Source organism: Amphiprion ocellaris, chromosome 21 (genome assembly GCF_022539595.1).
Source record: "Amphiprion ocellaris isolate individual 3 ecotype Okinawa chromosome 21, ASM2253959v1, whole genome shotgun sequence".
NCBI lineage: Eukaryota > Metazoa > Chordata > Actinopteri > Pomacentridae > Amphiprion > Amphiprion ocellaris.
In genome coordinates, this window is record NC_072786.1 from 16,927,097 (window position 1) to 16,948,657 (window position 21,561).

A 21,561-nucleotide genomic window follows, 5' to 3' on the forward strand; every position below is an offset into this window, starting at 1 on the left:
ACATATTTCATGTATCCTTATGAAGTTATGATGACCCAAAAAAGCAAATTGAGAAGCAGGACATTTCTACCCACCTCAGTGAACCCCTTTTGTAACTCATAAAATATTCATAGTATAAATCTGAAACATTTTGCATGGCTTCATTAAATATAGCAAAGTTATTGTGCAAAATCAGCTGATTGTGTGGGGCTCAGGCTGGAGACCCTGATTGAGTTTTCATGGAATGATCCGCAGATTACTCCCACTCTGTCAAACCAGTGTTGCTGTGTTTAGGAAATTTAGGTGCTGACTGCCACTAATATTAAAGCTAATAATTTATTTTGTTTGTGATTTCTCACAAATTGTCATTTCTGTCATCTTCCAATGAAGCAGCTCTGAAGTGCTGTGCTGTGTCTGACAGCACAATGCAGGGCGAACCCAGTGTCCTTTAGCTGCTGCATAATTTCAACAATTACAAAGGTTCATCTGAGTTTGTGGGGACTGGAATAGACTTGATTTGTTTTGTTCTTCTGTTTTTGAAACTCATTTAGTCTGCTTTTGTTTAAAGAAAATCAAAGCACATAGCACTGATGGTTATAGTGATTATGGTGTATAATTAGCACATTTTTCTAAATCCCCTGTCGTCAGCTGAGTAAATTTGCTGATTTCGATTCCCTCAAAACTCCCTCATTTCTCAACATTGGTCAGTGAGGGCGGAGTAAGTTTTTAGCAAAAAACGTTTCTCGAATTCTAGGTATCATTAAACAGCCTTGACTACGGCTCCCTGCATGTGGAGGAAAGCCTCCCTTCACAGAAATGAGGTCGAGCTTGACACGCACCACGTACTACAGGGGTTAAACAGTAAACTCTGGCGTCCTCCTGTGTAACCAGAGCAGACAGTGTCACAGAAAACAATGGAGAGCTGTTTTGTTCAGTCAGAAACAGAGAGCAGAGAAAGGGGATTATTTCTAAAATAGCTCTGTGTTTGTCTTAGACTGAGACTGGCCAATGTCACACCGGACTGAATCTACTTTACACACACACCAGGACACACACGAATGCACACAATAAAGCCTTGAATGCTCACAGACAAGCCGTGAACATGCGCGCACGCACAAAGTACACATAACTACGTCCTTATAAGCACAGCCGTCACATGAACACACAGAAGATTGCAAGAAAAGTGCATGAAGGAGATAATGCAGCACACGGGAGGCCACTTCGGTGTGTGTGCAAGAAATATGCGAGTGATCTAAAACCAGGCATTAGTGTTTCTGATAAAGTGAGGGGCCTTAAGTGGTTTTAGGAAGGAGAGAGCCCCCGTGTGTGTGTGTGTGTGTTGGGGGTTGGGGTCAGCTGCCTGGTGCGTTTGTGTATATCTGCTTACTGTCTGCCTTGTCGCCACGGCGATGACATCATGGCACACGACTGCCGAACGACGGAAAGAATTCCTCCCATCTTCTGTGCAGACGGAGAGGTGGAGAGATAGAACGAGTGGCAAAGGACAAGGAGGGAAAGTGGAGAGAATGAGATGAGAAAGGCAGAGTGGGTGATAGAGAAAAGGTGAGATAGGAGCTGGAAGTGGGATGAGAGCATAAATGTAAATGGAAACTTGTAAAATTGTGAATAACCTGTGAAATAGTCATATAAATACCTGACTGCTTTACTGCACACTGGCTTTACCGCCTGTAGGAAACGTTTCGCAGCTTCTTGCCAGTTTTTTCTAAACACTCGGGAAAGTCAGTGCACAGAAAGTGATTTTACATTTTCAGCAGCAGCCCAGTATGCCTGGAAATCAAACCGGTAATGCACAATTCCCTAACAATTTACATGAAGCACCAGGCAACATGAGCAAACGGCACTTTGCCCTGTTTAGCGAGGTGTCGGGTGCAGTTTCATCTTGGGGATTATAGTTTAATTTTCACTTTTATTACTGTAACCACAATCTTTTCCCTTCCCATAACCATCAGCTTTCTCTAACCAGTTCCCCTTTCCCAGTTGCCATGGGAAAATATTGCAGAAAAATACATTTTTGCCATTAATGGTAATAAGGGGTTTTGCAGAGCTGTCAAATTTCAAAGCTCTTGTATGGTAATAGGGTTTTGAGGGGAAGGAATACAGTCCGGGCATGAATTTACAGGCTTATCAGATGTCAAAACACTTTGCAGAAGTTAATAATCCCCATTCAACAGGATTTTAAAGGATTTTACAGCTCTGGAAACTTATCACAGCAGCGGTCATTTTATCCCCTTTCTCACTTGTTGTGAGGTAAACGGTAAACCTGCTGCATTCACATTACGAAATAATCTGGAATCTGGCCTCGTGTGTTCTTGACTTGCCAGTTCAGCATGTTCCTTGATGATGGCAGTGCACTTGCCTGTGACAAATGTTGATCCAGGCTCAACTTTTTGCTGGGTAATACTGCATTTTCCACCGTTCTACTTCAACTGTGCCAAGTGTCAAAGATGTGTTTCAGTGCAACATAGCAGCAGTTACAGAAAACAGAGTGACATCTAACTTTATCAACACAAAATCCTGAGACAGATATGTAGAAACACACCACTGCACACAGAGAGAAGTAGTCTCAAGGATGTTCTGTGCAAAATTATCACAGCCTTTACGAAAAAGATGTTGCCAAAATAAGAAAGTATGAGAGAGCTAACCTCTCTAACAACATATTATTCTTCAGTTACTGTTAGCAGACCTTCCTTTATCCTGCTTTGTTCCTCATATTGCTGCTGAAAGGAAAGACTTGAAAGGCGAGTTACAGATCTAAGGCTGCATATCCACTGGGAGCCGTTTCTCCTCTCTGTGCTGGCTCCATTTTCTGTTATTCTCAACGATAAGGACACATTGCCAGCAATGCTGAGAGCTCACTATGTTTTTAAGTGCCCTCTGACAGTAGAGTTTTCTAAAGATTTAGCAAAAGAGTGCTGCACTTGAAACTGTTTTTTTTAATGATTACACAGCAACGGCAGTAGCCACAACCTGCACTTGTCATAAGCATATGTTTAGCTTTGCAAGCTGAGAGGGCCAAGCAGAGAGCACTCTCAGACAGAGATGAAGGCAGAGTCATAGAGAGGCCCAGAATGAGACGAATGCATCTGGAATAAATATCATTTTATCACCAGGGGTTTATAAGCCGCTTGTGCTGGCAGGTAACTCTCAGATATGGTATAAAACTAGACGCACTGTTAGCTTTAACAAGAGTAATGTTCCATTAGCCTCTCTACATATGTGAGTCAGAGTGTGTGTACCTGTGTTTGTGTCACAAAAGAATTCGGAAAGATGGTGACACCGTTCCAGTGCCTGCAGGAAATCAGTGAAGTCAATGTGCTCATGTTTGTTAAAAAAGTATGTAACTAATCAACACACAGATCCCTACTAATAACTAGGAGCTATTTACATAAGAGCTCTATGTGTTTAATCTGTAAAAGACACTTCTTCTGATTGTTAAAGACTGTTGATTTTAGCATAAATTAGCCTGTTTTTGTGTGTACCGCCCAAAATTCACTGCTTATCACATCCTCAAAAATTTCATTGAATTCTGGTCAGATTCTTAATATTTTTTTGTTTAATTATTCCCTAATTTAAATAACAATTTTGTTAATGACAGATTTTAAAGATTCTTATGGCTGCTTTAAGAGTAAATTCAATACGAATACATTTTACAAGTTTGGCTTATTTTGCTTAGTAGAAAAGAGGTTTGGTGAAATATTTCTACTCTGTATTCAGTAAGTTATCAATACACACATTGTTTTGCTATTAGACAAATCTGAGGTATCATATTGTATCAGAAAATTTCAAGTGATACAAATTCACTTCAATACTTCAATCCTCCAAACAATGATTTGAATGTATTTTAGTCCAATTTGTCTTTTGTGTGCTATTTTTCAACATATATCACTATCTATCATAAGAGTAATGTAAAGATGAAATGTGTTACATCAAGATATCTTTATATCTCAAAATATTTCACCTATATTTATAAATGTCTTCCACTGATAAATCTTGAAGATGTCTGACAGTGACCATTTTGCTCATTCAGGTGCTACTCCTGACAGGTTTGCTGCAGTTCAGATGCATGATGGGACATTTGTACACTGACAGATTGGTCAGTGAGGTTGACCAAAGAATCTGTGGGTCTTCACACAGTCCAAACATATAATCTGTCTTCATTTAGACGCTCTCATCACTGCATTCCTTGCTGTACCGCTGTATCTGTGTGTGTATGTGTGCATGTGCGTGCATGTGTGTGTGTGTGTGTGTGTGTGTGTGTGTGTGTGTGTGTGTGTGTGTGTGTGTGTGTGTGTGTGTAGTCAGGGAGAGACAAGAATGTAATTGTGTGCTGAGTAAAGAAGAAATGTGAAGATGAATGGAATGTAAAAAATGTAAATGAAACATACCTCTGTCTGCATCAGTGTGGAATTCTGGCTGCATCTGGATAATTGTATGTCTGTGTGTGTGTATGTTTGTATAATAATGAGCTAAGACACCCCTGACCACCCCTGCCAAATATGTTTTGATCCTTGTCATTCTTTCAAGAAGCCTTCACACATCAAGGGATGGACTCTTTCAGACCCCCGAAGGTGCCTTGTGGTATCTGGCACAAACTGGAGCTTCTTGTTCCAGACTTATTCCAGCACCTCCCCATAACACCCCTTTGTTGGTTCATCCTCAGATCACTGTCAGTAGGTACTCAAAACTTGTGACCAATAACACCCCCAAGGCTTAGCATTTTGAAGATTCTTCAGACCAGATGACTGGGTTGAAGCATCTCCAAATTTCTCCCATTTCTCCCACAGCCAACATGTTGATTATGAGAGCCAACTTTCGTTGACGCTGTTGTTTTAAAACAGTATACATCATTTGCTGTTTCTGCAAATGGTCAGAGCGTTGTAGCTCATTGGTGTATCTTGTTTGTCATCTATGTCACGGTAATCCTTAGTTTCAGCAGAAGGCAACAGGACTTCTCTTTTTGGTTCTTGAAGACATTCATCCATCCATCCATTATCTATACACCACTTAATCCTCATTAGGGCCGTGGGGGTGCTGGAGCCTATCCCAACTTACTTAGAGTGAAGGCAGGGGACACACTGGACAGGTCACAAGTCTATCGCAGGGCTACATATAGAGACAAACAGTCACACTCGTATTCACACCTAAGGACAATGTAGAGTTACCAGTTAACCTCAGCATGGTTTTGGACTGTGGGAGGAAGCTGGAGTACCTGGAGAAAACCCATGCATGTACAGGGAGTACATGCAAACTCCATGCAGAAAGATCCCTCAAACCGGGGATCTTCTAGCTGCATGGCGCAAGTGCTAGCCACCAAGTGTGCAGCCCTTCTTGAAGACATTTTACCTCTAATCCAAGGCGCTTCTTCAGTTCTAACTGACTGACAGGGAGGTTTATTGTCACTGTGGATGTCCCATTTACGTTTTTATGACTTGTCATTCAATCTGAGGCATTTTATTTTTAGTGTCTGCCAATACCATTTTCTTAGATAATACACACTTCAGCTATAGCAAATTAGCTGTAGCACCTGGTTGCAACACCAGGTGGTGTCTCTTGCTTTTTATGCCGTAGGTAGGCACTTCCATGTTGGCAAGGTAAGACCATTGTGGAATTTAGCTAGTAAAAGAGCACCATGACAGTCTTATCAAGTCTTATCTGAGTCTTAATGACCTGTGATCAATGCACAAGTGTTAAGTCAACCTTGCAAAAATTAAAACAGCACTGTGACATATAAGCTGGTTTTTGTTGCTTGTTTTGTGTGCCTGTGTGACATTGGATGCAAACAAAGAATTGGGCTTAGCTTCATGCTGATACCAATGAATTACAAATGGTCAACCCTAGTTATGATCCTTGGATCAGGGTCAGGACATCCCTAAGTATTGCTCCTTAACCTTATGGCTAACGGCCCATTAATGGCTCAAGACTCACATGGCTCAAGGTGTTAATGGTTTTGAAACTGCCTGATCAAGGATGATTCAAAGTGTTGATAGTGGTGAAATTTTCTGGCGAAGCATCTCAAGACCTTATTAAAAGCACCCGATACGTGTTGTCATAGACCTCCTTCTCTGTTTAGAGATGGCTGATCCGGTTTAACACAGATGGCTGTCTTCAGTCCTTTCTCAAACTGTCTGTCTTCTCTGCCCAGAGTGTTGTTGTCCTCGAAGGAGTATCCCTCATCCTTTAGACGCAGGTGGACAGCTGACTCTCTGAGGAGCTGGCTTTGCTGTGTTAAGTCATGCACATGTTTAGTCTACCTATGTATAGGTCTGTGCACTCATAACTGCAGTGGGCTGCATAATACTCAGCTAGTGTGTGGAGGTTTTATCCGTAGAGTGAATCATGTTTTGTCTCAGTATTGCTTGATCTCAAATGCACTGGGATGTTGTGTTTAGAAAACCTTCTAAGATCCTTCTAGGTATCTCTTTTTAGTTTACTTTAACATTTTGACCTAGAAACTGAAGTTTTGCCTTTATGAAAGTCATAGTTAATATTTTACCCAGTTGCAAAAAAATGCTCAATGTGAAGTAGGAGTCAGAAGGATGGACAAGGTGCAAATATATTCATTTTTTATATTGTAAGTTTGCATTTTTGTTTGTGTTTATGTGCATGTGTGTTTGTTTGTGGCCCATCATTGAGCCTTGTGGGTTTGTGAAAAACTGCAGCAATTTCAATTTCCACTGAAAGTAGAGGTCATTCTGAGAATTCCCAGCCTTGGGTGTCCTTGGAAGCATCTCTGCTAGATCTGTGGCTGATGGGATGAATAGGATGCGGCTTGTTGCCTCTCAGCCACATGGAATGCAATCTGTCTATCAGCCTGACTATCCAGGCAGGGGAACATAGACAAAAACAAGATGTCTTGAGTCAGAAGCTAGAAAGTTGGATAGAAACAGCAAGCGAGAAGCACGTATACATTTGTGTAGTGACATAATGACATTATGAAGACAATTTGCTTATAACTTGTTTATTTAACACCAAATTAGTAGCTTTAAGTCACCAATTTGACAATATAAATTCAGCTGAAGTAGCCATGAGCAATACATTGACTCCCTTCTGGCTCCTACCTTGTAGCTGAAGGGAATAAGTATTTGCATTAGCAAAGGTTTTCATTACTGTCATGTATCTTGTCATTGTGTAATCATTGCTACAGAAAGTGTAAAGCACTTGCCCTTTTACAAATCTGAGATCATTTTTACCCCCACCCCCACCCCCACCCTACCCCTCCCACCCCCAACCCCTTTGGTAGTAGAGAGATAAGAGACAAATGGAGAGAAATGTGTTAAAAGTCAGCACTATAATCATACCGGGAACATCTTGATTACATGCTGTGTATCATTCTCACCATAAGGGAGCCCCGTGGTTTTATGTAAAACTAAACCAATTTTATCCCCTTAAATCAGAATGTGGTGCACCAATTAAGAGGTGTTCCCTCTGGTTGTTGACAGACCAGGGAATTAAAGGGTTGGCTCTTTAAAACTGATATTTAGCCATACACAGAGTTATGATTTTATTTGGTCAGATTTTAAGACAATCCATTATCATAAGTTTTGCATCCACCCAAAAGCAAGGGAAAGGACTGGAATTATGTCTACGATTTGCCTAAAGTTATAATATGATATTTGCAAGAGCATTGTGTGTCCCACTTACTCTGCGTAATCCACGGATATTTTCAAATTCTGGAAAGAAGTGTTCATGTTGACTTATTTAAATGTCATTCTCGACTAGTGTGAGCACCACACGCATTATTCTATTCACCTCCATCTGAAGGTCCATTTCTACGAGTGAGTGGTTCCACAGTTTCATAGTTTGAGAGCCACAACTCTCAAAGCAGTATGAGTCAAATCCTTAAATTTTGGGAAAATACAGTTGAAACAATTAGCTTGCCAAGATTGTATTGCATTAAAAAATGCAACTGTGGTTTTTGGCATCTTTTGGTAGAACATCATTTCGATGAAATCAATTAAGTTAAAAATAATGGAAGTATTGCTAAGTAAAGCGATTTATTTTGATATTCGTGGTTGTTTTCTGTGCAGGCAAGAAGCACTGCTGGCAGCAATAAGTGAGAAAGATGCCAACATCGCCCTACTAGAGCTCTCCTCGTCCAAGAAGAAGAAAACCCAGGAAGAGGTGGCAGCTCTGAAAAGGGAGAAGGATAGTCTGGTTCAGCAGCTTAAACAACAGGTAACAATCCAAGACTAAAACATTAACATCCAAGGGAGCACCAGGACAGCTTCCTCATCAGTTATTTAAAGGTCCAATATAGTGAAAATCCATTTTGTGTGTGTTTTGTGGTTGATAAAAACTTTAAGGTGTAAAGTAAAAGCTAAAAGGACAGTTAGACATTTTTAAACAAGGACTGTGAGGATTGTTGTGTCCCCACAACCTAAACTCAGTCGGCATTTCTGTTTGTATGTTTACTTCTCTCCTGCTGTCTGTGCTCACATGTACTACATTTAAATTCAGCAGAATTCCCAATAAAGCTGTTCTTATCTACATAATTTTTAGTTTCTGTTGTCAGACAACAGAACTGTTATAGCACTTTAGAGACTACAACCACAACATTGTCTTACAAGCGAGTGATATTTCATCAGAAAATGATCACTCAGAAAGTAAGATAGTTGTGATAGAAAGCCCTGATCTCTCACACTCATTCACATCTGTGTCAACTACTGTGCAGTCACCTGTGTTGCTCCACTCTGTCAATCACAGATGCAGAGAGAGTCTTCTTCCTGAAGGGGGTGTGGGCGGCAGCAGCTTAGCTGTACTTAAAGCTATAGAGACTCAAAGCTCATTTAGAACAGTACTTAATAGTACTAAAACCAGAAGTTATACAGTCACGGTGAAACAAACTATCTTTGCAGTGTTCTGAGCAGAAAATTTGAAAGATACACTGCCTGTCCAGAAAAAAAGTCGCCACCTGGATTTAATTAAGCAAATAGGTAAGAGCCTTCCACTGGATAATTACTGCAGTGATGAATATGTTTCAGCTGCAACAACTTATTTAACCCTAGCTGATGCAGTGAGGAGCTTCTCATTTCTTAAACAACCATGTTGGAAGACATATCCCATGGTCATGGAAAGGATGTTGATCTGTCTCAGAAAGGTCAAATTAGTGGCATGCATCAAGCAAAGAAAACAGCAAAGAGCTTTATGAAACTACTAAAACTGGGTTAAGAGCCGTCTAACGCATTATTAAAACCTGGAAGAATAGTAGTGAACCATCATCTTCGAGGAAGATTTGTGGTCGGAACAAACTCTTAGATGATCGTGATCGGAGATCACTGAAACATTTGGTGAAATCATATCATAAGAACTCAACAGTAGAATGTTTAATAGTAAAAGTAAGAGCATTTTAACATGCACAATGCGAAGGGAGTGGTTCAGGGAGCATTAGACATCATTTTCACACATGGATTGGCCTCCACAGAGTCCAGACCTCAGCCCCACTGAGAATCTTTGGGATGTGCTGGAGAAGACTTTGCGTAGCAGTTCGACTCTCCCATCATCAATATAAGATCTTGGTAGAAAATTAATCCAACTCTGGACAGAAATAGATGCTGTGACATTGCAGAAGCTTATCGAAATGATCCCACAGTGAATGTGTGCCGTACTCAAAGCTAAAGGCAGTCCAACAAAATATCAGTGTGTGCGACTTTTTTTTTGGATGGGCAGTGTACATTCAGGGAAAATATGAGACTTTCAGTAATTTGCTGAAAAGGGGGAAAAATAAGCGAAAGGGAGCAGAGATGGCAATCGACAGCGGAGGTGGTGAAGTGATGTACACAGAAAAAATGAAGATAGAGGTGAAGTGAGGAATGCAGGAACCAAAATTGGAAAGGAGTAAATAAAAACATGGGAGCGCAGGTGAGGTGGCAGTGATGAGCGGAGCAGAGAAAACAAGAGAAGCAGAGAGAAACCGAGTCCAGATGTGACCACAGCCCTCCAACCACGGAGGGTAAATTTAGGATTAACCTACCACTCCTACACTCAACACATACATATACACACACAAACACACACACACACACACACACACACACACACACACACACACACACTCACACACACACACACAGTCCTGATTTCCAACAAATCTCAACTGACAACACTTTTTTATGAATTTGTATTTATGTAAATGTTCTGCCCGCACACAAAACCGTACGCGTCACTTCCCTGGTATGTATAGACCAGTCCTAGCACACTAATGCACATGCACACACACACACACACACCGATATGTACACACTGAGCCAGGCCAAAAACAAGGATATAAACATGACCAAATGCCTCTGCGGTTCCACACAGAGGTCTATTCACACACACACTCAGAGACACACACACAGTTAAGGTTCTCGTGGGTCTAGTGAAATAACCAACCCCTTAGTGGATGAGCCTACTGGGATTTCAGTGGATTTCTTCTTCATCTGTCCAAATGTGGTATTGCTGTTACTAACCTGCTTAGTAAAAGGGAAATTAGTCTACAGGGCAACCCTTTCTTCCCCTCTTTGCTTCCACATTTTTGTATCGATTCCAGTTTTTCTTCACCTTTCTCGTCTTTGTTTTCTTTGACACTCTCTAAGCCGTTTATCCTTCCCCATCTCAAACAATCGCTCTAATATTTTACTAAGTGGATACTTGATTAGTTGCCAATACACCAGAGCAAAAGAACCCTACAGACATATCGTTTACTCAGATCTTTTCATTTTTCACATATGCATTTTACAGTAGTTTGTACTCTTACCAACTTTTAGCAGACTCCAGCTTATGGAGCAATCTGTTCTCACACGGCTGCATATATTTTTATTTCTGCATGCGTGATGAACACTCTCATGCACACATTGCACGCCAAACACACTGACACAGTTATGACACACAATAAATCACAACCAAGGAGAGATTGCACAGCTTTATATTCAGTTTTCCTCTGGATTTTAACTAAACTGCTTTTTAGAGGTAGTGATATAATTTTCATCCTTCAAACCACTTGAATAGACACAATGCAGCAAGGCTTTTGTGGCAAAAATATTTCCATTTATTGAATATTGCCAAGAATCCACTTAATGGATGGAAGAAGCTCAAAAGGATTCAGTGAGATAGGGTTTGTACACGCAAGAAAAAGAAAAATCTGTGTGCCCGAAGTGTGTTTGAATTGGTGTTTAAGAGTGAAGAGAGTAGCTGTGTCAAATGAAGTCACTGTAACAAGCATCACTCTTCTCTCTCTTCCTTCCTCGTCTCCCTCTCCGTTCTATTTGAAGTCATTTATGACACCTCGGGGTCTCGAAGGTGGTTACTGACAACACAGAGACTCTACTGTCTGCTGCTGCCAGTGAATGTGTGTGTGCATGCAATGGGTGTGTGCAGTTTTTGCAGCACTCGTGATCTCTTTCTCCCGTTCTCTCTGTAGTGTCATAATTTTCAGTCCCTCGGTGATGGATCACAGTCGAGACTTCCTACGTATTCCTGAGTGTGTGTTTGCAGCGTTACCATTAAGTAAGCTGATACTTGTGTAGTAAATTCTTCAGTGTCGCTGATAATCTACCAGACAGATGGACAGAGAAAGTTGCAGTGTGAAATTACTAGTGAGTGTAAATCAGTAATGAAGTACATGTTTTAGTAAGCAGTAAACTCACTCCCCCATGTTTGCATTGTCTTTAATGTGGTTTCACGTATTTCTATGTTACAAACAGTCCACACCGGAGTTTTTTGAAGTTTCTCTGGAGTGTTTTATGGCGACCACCATTCATCGGTTGATTCAGAGGTCAGAGTCGGTGTTTTTTGATGGAGCGCTTAAATGCTTCCTCGCGTCTGGTCTGAATTTGGGTTCAGTTGCTGTGGTAACCTGTGCCCCACAGCTATCGCACCAAGCTATAGAACAGATTGAATTCAGAGGATCACATTAAATTGTGTAAATCAGCCTAAAAACTGATTATGATAAATGTGTTGCTTATTGCAAGTGCAGTGGAAAGAGAAGTCTGCTTTTCCCCCTCTGAATCCCAAGCAATTTCTGTGTGTTTTTATTTGCTCCTGACACATTTTTACTTACTGTGGACTCATTTATCACTGCAAAATAAAGCCATCATCTCTATGAAAACAGCACAACCATGGCAGGAAGTCGAGAGGACTTAGAAATGTGTTTTGTGCAATATGACAAAATTATAATTACATGAATCATAAAAGAGAGAAAACGAAAGTTGAATTACTTTATTACATTTAATTTACAAAAAAATAAATAAATCTAGCATTAACGTGTACGACGACATACCCACAGTTGGTGACTATATACTTGAGATATTTTACTGCTTACATTTTAGATTTATTTCCATACTTGTCTAATATGTATTCTGTGTAAACACAACCTGCAGTTCAGCCAAAACGTGCTTGAATTTTTGTCATTTGTGGCTGCTGAGTTTTTAGTTTATTTACACAATCTGGTCAGAGCAAATGGTTTATTTTAGGTGAGATTTCAAATGAGACACGTGAAATATAATTATTTTGATGAAAAATCTTAATTTTAGCGTAGATACGATTAAATTTTTTTTACAGCATATCACACGTGATTAGTTCAAGGACTGTCAGAAAGTTGAAAATCCAACAATTGGTTTTATGGCTGAAATAAAGTTGATCATTTTTAAAGATAAAATGCCTTTTAACCCTACCAGTGGGTTTTTGGGTTCAGAGGGTTAATTTGACAAAGTGAAAGTATTGTCAGGCTGTTTGTAGATAAGTAAACACCATTTACCCCCAGTTAATTACTTTTTCAGTCAGGACTGACTTTAATATTGGTTGCATTTTGAAACATCTAAACACATTTGTCAAATCTTGCATCCGACTTTATAGAAAAAAACTGTTTCAGTGTAGTAATACCTTATTTGTCTATTCACTGTGCACTGATGACCTGACAAAGACAACTGCATTTCGTCAGAATACAAGTGAAAAAAAGATTTGTATTTGCAGTGCTAATACAACACACATAAAAACACACCTGTGCATGTTAAAGAATATCTGTGTCCCTGAAAGCGTTTCCTGCATGTTGGCCTTTAACCCTCAGCTGTAGGAGGCTATAGATCAGAGTGACCTCAGCTCTCTTCACTCTCTTCTCCCTCTGTCATTCTCACAGTCTCCTTCCTCTTCGCTCCAACTTTTATTTTCTTCAGCAGCGTTATGGAGAGATGGAGACTAAAGAGAGAGAAGGGGAGGGAGCGTGTGAAAGCAAAGAGAAGAAAGAGTGATTGTAATATTTTATGAAATGGAACGAGAGAAAGAAGAGGGGGAAGGTGAGGATTATACCACCATCTGTCCCTGCAAAGACACACATGTGTTTAACTTTTACAGGTTAGGGATGCATGTGTGTGGTTATGACCTTGCTCCACACCTGTGTGGCTCTGAAATGGGCATTTTTAAGACTGGCTTTTCATATTAGTGCTTTGGAGTGCCTTTAGTGGCTTTCTCCAACTTATAACAGACCTACATTGTAGCGAATAGACACAAGAAACTCAGAAAATGCAGGACACTACACTAGTAGGGAAAAAAGGAATCAAAACATGGTTCAGTGTCAGTATTAAAACATCTCCAGACTATGGTGAAGTCAACACTTTCAGTCACTTTAAGACACGTCTCAAAATTTTATAGAAATCTCTGTTAATTCATCAGTGAACTAAAAACATCTTGAATGACATCATTTCTGCCTGTTTTTCCTCAGTCAGAGTTTACAGTTGTATGAATTTTATTAATTTGTGTCTCTTTCTGCACTTAACTGTTCATCATTAATTGTTTGTAATCATCTTGACCTCTCTTGTTACTGACAAGTGAAAAATGTGGGTCTAATCTAATTTATTACTCCGCCGAGACGTATCACAATGAAATAATTCCCTGTAGTGCCCAACTCATTTCATTATCATTTATAATTTTCCACTTATCAACAATTTTCCTTACTTGATAGAGAAGTAGAAAACCCAGTTTCTTATCATGATGAAATAGTTCTCATCCAATCATGACTCAGCAACTTTTCGTTACTGATAATTGCACAGATATCTACAATAGGTTCCTCTTGCGCCACTAGAGAGGAAGATGAAACAATAATCTAATCTAATGCTCCCCAGAGCCTTATCACAATGAAATAATTTACTCCTAAGCATGACTCAGCAGTTCCTCCCTCACTTCACTCCACGTTCATTTGTTTCTCATTCAGCCCATTGCCAGCGGGTTACAGCGGAGGTGGGGGATGAAGAAGGGAAGTATGAGGGAGGAGGAGTGAAATAATGGTGTGATGATTAGATTAAGTGAGAAAGAGAGAGCTGGCACAGAAACAAGTGAGCTGAGGTCAGCATTCCTGACAATTAGAGAAAGAGGGAAAATGTAAAGAACGGCCAGAGAGGAAAATGAGGACGCCTCTTCTGCCTCTTCTTTCCTTATGTCTTTTCACCACCTCCTCCTTCTTGTCTCAAATTAATATTTAAAGTTTTCTGGCATTTTATTCTCAGCATTGTCCATCATTCCAAGTGCAGTATAAACAAAACAGCATACATGTTAGCATGTGCACACAGACATGGACAGCATGAACTGGCCCTTAGACTGAACCAAAGAAACTGAGAAATCAGTTTGTACTTTCATGCAGTAAGCTGGCTTTCCAGAATTAAAAGCTGTGTAAAATGTGTAACACAACAGCATTGGTGTCTAGTTTGACCTGTCACACAGATGCCAGTTCAGCTTTTTAGCCATGTTTCCTTATATACATCAAGCAGATTTGAAGTGAAAATTGAATGTGTTGCAGAAATTTAGGGAAAAACACTGAATCAGGTTTGTTTCTATTAATTGTTTGGTACTGAATAAACTAGGCTGTGTAACGACATCAGAAGGTGGTGGTATAGGTTATACATGGTTGTAGTGAACAGAATAGAAGAAGACATTTGTAATATCTAAGCAACTACAAAGAAGAAGAAGAAGTAAACCAAATATTAAACATCTACAAGATGAAAATGGATAGACGCCTTTAGGAATTGTTTTTTAATCAGGAAAATTGTACATTTTCTTTCATTTCTGCTGCTATTGGCCGTTTTTCATTATATTCAAGACAACCAAAGACACAGAAACGGCTTATCAGTCATGTGTAAATGTTTGCCACATCAGAGCGTATTCAAAAAAGGTGTTTCCATCTCCCATAATGCACCAGAACCCTATTTCAAAAAAGTCAAAGAGCACCTCAGTTTTTGTTTTCCAAAATTTTGCTGTTTACATTCACTTTTTCTAATGCAATAACCCAAAATGCACCCATGTCAAATCCTCGGCTTGTGATTGCTTCTGCTCCCAACTTAAATGTACAACAGCGTCTCCACATTCAGTCTCCATAATTTACACACAGAAAAACATAGCAGAATATTATGTGAAAAAGGCTAAAGTTTTCCAAAGTTTAAGTTTACCATAAACTTTTACAAGGTATTTACTCCACCATTGCATAAATGTACTGCAGAATTTCAGCATTTTAAATGTTGATGTGATCTGGCTTGAGTATTTGCGTCCATGACATTTTCCTATTCATGTCCAAACCATTGTTGTATGTGTATTTCAGATTGTTGAAATCAGTATGAAATGAAAAGGGCAAGAAGGAGAACAGATGGACCAATCAAGGAAAAACATGGTCAAAAACTTGGACAAAGTTAACTAAAAGAGCAAAAGTGAATCAGACATAAAGCAATGAGAAGAGGAGTGTAGAGGGAACGATATAAAAATGAGGACGTTCCAGAGAGGAGGGGGAGAAAGAGTTAGTCACAGATACAAGGGTAGGTTAAGGAGCTCAAAGGTCAAGGGGGAGACGAAGTGAGAGTGAGGAAAGAAATAAAATACTGTGCCTGTTAAAGATAGAAGAGACTTAAATTCAATGTAAAATAAGCTGAGATCATTAAAGACAGAGGGAGTAGGAGAGACAAATGAGCAGTGTTTGGTACTTAGGTAGAGAGACTTAATCATTGAAAGTACTGTGCATGAGATAGCTGAGGGATAAAGACAGGAAGAAAGGAAGAGGAGGAACTGGGGATTATTTAGACCCAGAAAGCTTTAAGATGAGGAGAAAGAAGGGATGGGACAAAGACAGATAAAGTGTGCTTGCAGAAGGGGTAGGAAGCTTTGGAACGAAAATGCTAAAGAGATCAGAAATCAGGCACCCTCTCGACACAGCTTATCTTCTTCTTAACTCGCTCCTCCTTTGTTGTTTCTTTTTTCCCCGTGCCCTAGTCTGTCTCTTTCTAAATTCTGAGTTAAGCTAATTTGTTATGTTCTTCATTTATTATGTGTCTTTTAAAATACAGTACATATATCATTCAACAGACAGATACAAAGGTACTGCTGAGAAAACATGTAGTAAAGTGAGGGTAATAGAGTAAGGTGACTGAGAGTTACCCAGTTGTTGCGGTATCTAGCCCGGCTAGCTCAGTCGGTAGAGCATGAGACTCTTAATCTCAGGGTCGTGGGTTCGAGCCCCACGTTGGGCGCAGTTGTTTTGGACTGTGAAATATAATCCCAACTACATTTCTCCTATGTCAGGCTCGTAGTCATGAAGAACTTTCCAGCATTCAACATCCAAAAACAAACACAGGCCTGCACAAAGTTTGCCTTGAACAGGAGCTATTAGTCTTTCGACAAAGGGCTAGTAAGTTTTATATGTGAACTATTTTCTAGTTTTATGTTGCTTGGATAGCTAACTCAGGATTGTGGCTTTGAGACTTAAATTGGGCAAACAGGAGATCAGTCATGTGAGGTAAATGTTCTCTAAATCAGAACATATCTCAAAAAGGCATTTCAGTCTCCCATTTTGTCCATGTTTGTGAAATCAGGGGTTGTTGTTTTGAATTTTCTGACTTTGTCCAGTGGGAAACTTCCACAATATGTTGTAGGCTGCACATGAATTGCTTTCACGTTTGTTGGGAACCCAATCGGCTTATTTGAGGTATAGATACCAATGGACATGCACATGTTGGATCCCTTTCTTCTTATGCACAAAAGCCCGGCTAGCTCAGTCGGTAGAGCATGAGACTCTTAATCTCAGGGTCGTGGGTTCGAGCCCCACGTTGGGCGCATGAGCTTTTAGACTGTAAACCCCTTGTGATGTGTTGTTCTGCAGGTCTCTCTTCAGTACACAGTACAGTTACCATCTCTGCTTTCACAGTCCATAGTGATAAAAGTCTGCCACCAGTGCAGTCGCATTAACAAATAGGTAATCAATTGTGTGCTCAACTTACTTTTCAAAACTGAAAAATCAAATCTTGTCAGGAGTAGGATTTGAACCCACGCCTCCATTTGGAGACCAGAAGCCCCTTTGCTCAGTAAGGAGTCCATCCTTGAATCTGGCGCCTTAGACCACTCGGCCATCCTGACTAGCAACAACTGCGTTTATTCTAAGTTGTTTCATGAAACCATGTGTATGATCATCAGCTTAGTATCTGCATGACCCTGAACGGCTGCACATTTTCTATTTATTAAAATGATGGCAGAACATGTCGTCAGTAACACAACTGCAACATTTCTTTGAATAACCAAGAGGAAAACAAAATCATAAGTAGAGTTGGTATCTGAATTTTACCTGCATTTGATCTGGCACTACTGTCAAATTTTTGAAAATGGTTAGAGAAAATCTTGGCCATATTTAGTAAACATAGAGATTTGTCTTTAAAAGGCTACTGCATTGTCTAAAACCTCTTTAAGACATGTACCCTGTTCTTTAATAAGAATAGAGATAATGACTCACCTTTTGGAACATTGGAGATAGACAATAGTGGAGCTGTTTTGTGTTGTTCACAAAAATAGTGCTACAAAGAGCTCAAAAATCAGCAACAATCGACATGAAGTAGGTGTGAACGATGTGTTTTAGGCTGCAAATAGGCAAGGGTGGAGTTGGGTCACTCAGACACAGCAGATGCCTTTAATCTGATTGTTTTCATTTTGGCTTCAAACCCAAGTTGTGTGAGGAGTTTCATCTTAATAACTGTGCATCTGATTTAATATCATTGTATTTAGTTATACACATAAAGTTTCATCCAACTTGTGGACTGAAGTCTGAGAACAGTTGTCAGGAGTAGGATTTGAACCCACACCTCCACTTGGAGACCAGACGTCCCTTTGCTCAGGAAGGAATCCATCCTGGAGTCTGGCATCCTGACTAGCGACAATTGAGTTAATTCCAAGTTCTTTGATGAAACTCTGTGTTAAAGCCCTGAGTGCTAGAACTACACGACACTGAGAAGCTGCACAGTTTATTTTGATTAAACTTGACGATTTTCAGTTGGACCACCTGGTTTCACAATTATTCTTGAGGCATAGGAGTCCTTACTTGTATTTCTTTCCCCGTGAGACCCCCTGACCAGGACCCTCCTCATGGGATCCACCCTTTCTGAATGGTCTAGAGACACCATTTTAACTCCTAAATTTTTTAAAAATTCCTGTGAGGTTGAAAATCACTTGAAACTTCAAACACTCTCACAAAAATTTTAGACCTGAAATTTTGTCCCCTCTGGGGTCCAGTCACCTCAGTCAGATTTGTAGCCCCCCATGGGGACTAGTAACTCCACCATCACCACTCAGTCATGTTACGTCTGTTAGCCTCACAGAAGCAGAGAGAAGCAGTTCTTCATGTCTCCACTGATGGAACCAGAGAGAACAGCATCTCCTGTGACCATTAGAAGGATCATTCTTCTCTGTAAGGAAGTGTTACTGAACAAAAGACAGGCTTCTGAAATCAATCTGCTATGATTTTATTTTGTCCCCCATGTTACTCATAAGTAACCATGGTGATAAGTCAGCCATTTCACAACAACAGCTGAACTGAAAGGTACTTTAACAACACTAGATGGTTTAAGTACTATATATGTCCATACAGAGCTTTACAGTACTGTAACAACATCTCTTCAGTCCTCAACATGTCAACCAAACATGCACAATCAGTGCATACAGAGCTACACAGAACTGTAGAGAGGAGAGAGGACAGACAGTGGAGAGGTGAGACAGTGGAGAGGACAGACAGCAGAAACAGCAGGGAGGAGAGACAGAGAAGAGAGACAGGAGAGGAGAGACAGAGAAGAGAAACAGAGGAGAAGAGAGACAGAGAAAAGAGAGAGAAGAGAGACAGCAGAGAGGAGAGACAGCAGAGAGTAAAGACAGAGGAGAAGAGACAGCAGAGGAGAGACAGAGGAGGAGACAGCAGAGAGACAGAGGAGAAGAGGAGAGACAGCAGAGAGGAGAGACAGCGGAAAGGACAGACAGCAGACAGAAGAGACAGCAGAGAGGAGAGACAGCAGAGAGGAGAGAGGACAGACAGTGGAGAGGTGAGACAGCGGAGAGGACAGATAGCAGAGAGGACAGACAGTAGAGAGGACAGACAGTAGAAAGAGTAGAGAGGAGAGACAGCAGAGAGAAGAGACAGTAGAGAGGAGAGACAGCAGAAAGGAGAGACAGAGAAGAGACAGATGAGAGGAGAGACAACAGAGAGGAGAGACAGAGAAGAGGAGAGACAGCAGAGAGGTGAGACAACAGGGATATCGGAGAAGAGAGACAGCAGAGAGTAAAGACAGAGGAGAAGGAGAGAAAGAGGAGAGAGAGGAGAAGAGGAGAGACGTAGAGAGGAGAGACAGAGGAGAAGAGGAGAGACGGCAGAGAGGAGAGACAGCAGAGAGGAGAGACAGGAGGAGAGAGGGAGAGACAGGAGAAAAAAGGAGAGACAGTAGAGAGGAGAGACAGGAGAAAAAAGGAGAGACAGTAGAAAGGAGAGACAGGAGAAGAGGAGAGAAAGAGGAGAGACAGAGGAGAAGAGGAGAGACAGCAGAGAGGAGAGACAGCAGAGAGGAGAGACAGAGAAGAGAGACAGAGGAGAGGAAAGAACAGAAAGGAGAGAGAGGAGAGACAGCAGAGAGGACAGACAGCAGAGAGGAGAGACAGCGGAGAGGACAGACAGCAGAGAGAAGAGGCAGCAGAGAGGAGAGACAGCAGAGAGGAGAGACAGTGGAGAGGTGAGACAGTGGAGAAGACAGACAGCAGAAACAGCAGGGAGGAGAGACAGAGAAGAGAGACAGGAGAGGAGAGACAGAGAAGAGAAACAGAGGAGAGGAGAGACAGAAGAGAGAGAGAGGGGAGACAGCAGAGAGGAGAGACAGCAGAGACAGCAGAGAGGACAGAGAGGAGAGAGGACAGACAGCGGAGAGGTGAGACAGCGGAGAGGACAGACAGCAGAGAGGACAGACAGCAGAGAGAGTAGATAGAAGAGACAGCAGAGACAGCAGAGAGGAGAGACAGTAGAGAGGAGAAACAGCAGAAAGTAGAGACAAAGAAGAGAGACAGATGAGAGGAGAGACAACAGAGAGGAGAGACAGAGAAAAGGAGAGACAGCAGAGAGGAGAGACAGCAGAGAGGAGAGACAGAGGAGAAGAGGAGAGACAGCAAAGAGGAGAGACAGCGGAGAGGACAGACAGCAGACAGAAGAGACAGCAGAGAGGAGAGACAGCAGAGAGGAGAGAGGACAGACAGCGGAGAGGACAGATAGCAGAGAGGACAGACAGCAGAGAGGACAGACAGTAGAGAGAGTAGAGAGGAGAGACAGCAGAGAGGAGAGACAGTAGAGAGGAGAGACAGCAGAAAGGAGAGACAGAGAAGAGACAGATGAGAGGAGAGACAACAGAGAGGAGAGACAGAGAAGAGGAGAGACAGCAGAGAGGTGAGACAACAGGGACAGCGGAGAGGAGAGACAGCAGAGAGTAAAGACAGAGAAGAGACAGCAGAGAGGAGAGACAGGAGGAGACAGCAGAGAGGAGAGACAGAGGAGGAGGACAGAAAGAGGAGAGAGAGGAGAAGAGGAGAGACGTAGAGAGGAGAGACAGAGGAGAAGAGGAGAGACGGCAGAGAGGAGAGACAGCAGAGAGGAGAGACAGAGGTTTAGAGGAGAGACAGCAGAGAGGAGAGACAGGAGAAGAGGAGAGACAGCAGAGAGGAGAGAGGGAGAGACAGGAGAAAAAAGGAGAGACAGTAGAGAGGAGAGACAGGAGAGAGGAGAGAGGACAGACAGCAGAGAGGAGAGAGGACAGACAGTGGAGAGGAGAGAGGCCAGACAGCGGAGAGGTGAGACAGTGGAGAGGACAGACAGCAGAGAGGACAGACAGCAGAGAGAGTAGAGAGGAGAGACAGCAGAGACAGCAGAGAGGAGAGACAGTAGAGAGGAGAGACAGGAGAGAGGAGAGAGGACAGACAGCAGAGAGGAGAGAGGACAGACAGTGGAGAGGTGAGACAGTGGAGAGGACAGACAGCAGAGAGTAGAGAGGAGAGACAGCAGAGACAGCAGAGAGGAGAGACAGTAGAGAGGAGAGACAGCAGAAAGTAGAGACAGAGAAGAGAGACAGATGAGAGGAGAGACAACAGAGAGGAGAGACAGAGAAAAGGAGAGACAGCAGAGAGGTGAGACAGCGGAAAGGACAGAGGAGAGACAGCAGAGAGAACAGACCGCAGAGAGGCGAGACAGTAGAGAGGAGAGACAACAGGGACAGTGGAGAGGAGAGACAGAGAAGAGGAGAGACAGCAGAGAGGAGAGACAGAGAC

The 21,561-nt window shown here is 41.6% G+C and overlaps 1 protein-coding gene and 3 non-coding genes across 14 annotated transcripts in view; 3 read left to right on the forward strand and 1 right to left on the reverse strand.

Annotated features, from left to right (window-relative positions):
* Window positions 1-21,561, forward strand: part of LOC111575146 (ELKS/Rab6-interacting/CAST family member 1-like) — a 196,946-nt gene that overhangs the window by 113,577 nt on the left and 61,808 nt on the right. For all 11 annotated transcript variants that reach the window (XR_008600184.1, XR_008600185.1, XR_008600186.1 and 8 more), the window contains one exon: window positions 8,028-8,175. Coding sequence is in view for 8 of the 11 variants with exons in the window: in XM_055006387.1 (XP_054862362.1) it covers window positions 8,028-8,175 (148 nt within the window). In the remaining 3 variants the exon portion in view is untranslated. The remainder of the gene's footprint in view (window positions 1-8,027; window positions 8,176-21,561) is intronic.
* Window positions 16,406-16,478, forward strand: trnak-cuu (transfer RNA lysine (anticodon CUU)). The gene has a single exon. It is a non-coding gene; the product is annotated as a tRNA-Lys (tRNA).
* On the forward strand, window positions 16,989-17,061 carry trnak-cuu (transfer RNA lysine (anticodon CUU)). The gene has a single exon. It is a non-coding gene; the product is annotated as a tRNA-Lys (tRNA).
* Window positions 17,251-17,361, reverse strand: trnal-caa (transfer RNA leucine (anticodon CAA)). Its single transcript has 2 exons — window positions 17,324-17,361; window positions 17,251-17,296 (listed from the first exon to the last, which is right to left on the reverse strand). It is a non-coding gene; the product is annotated as a tRNA-Leu (tRNA).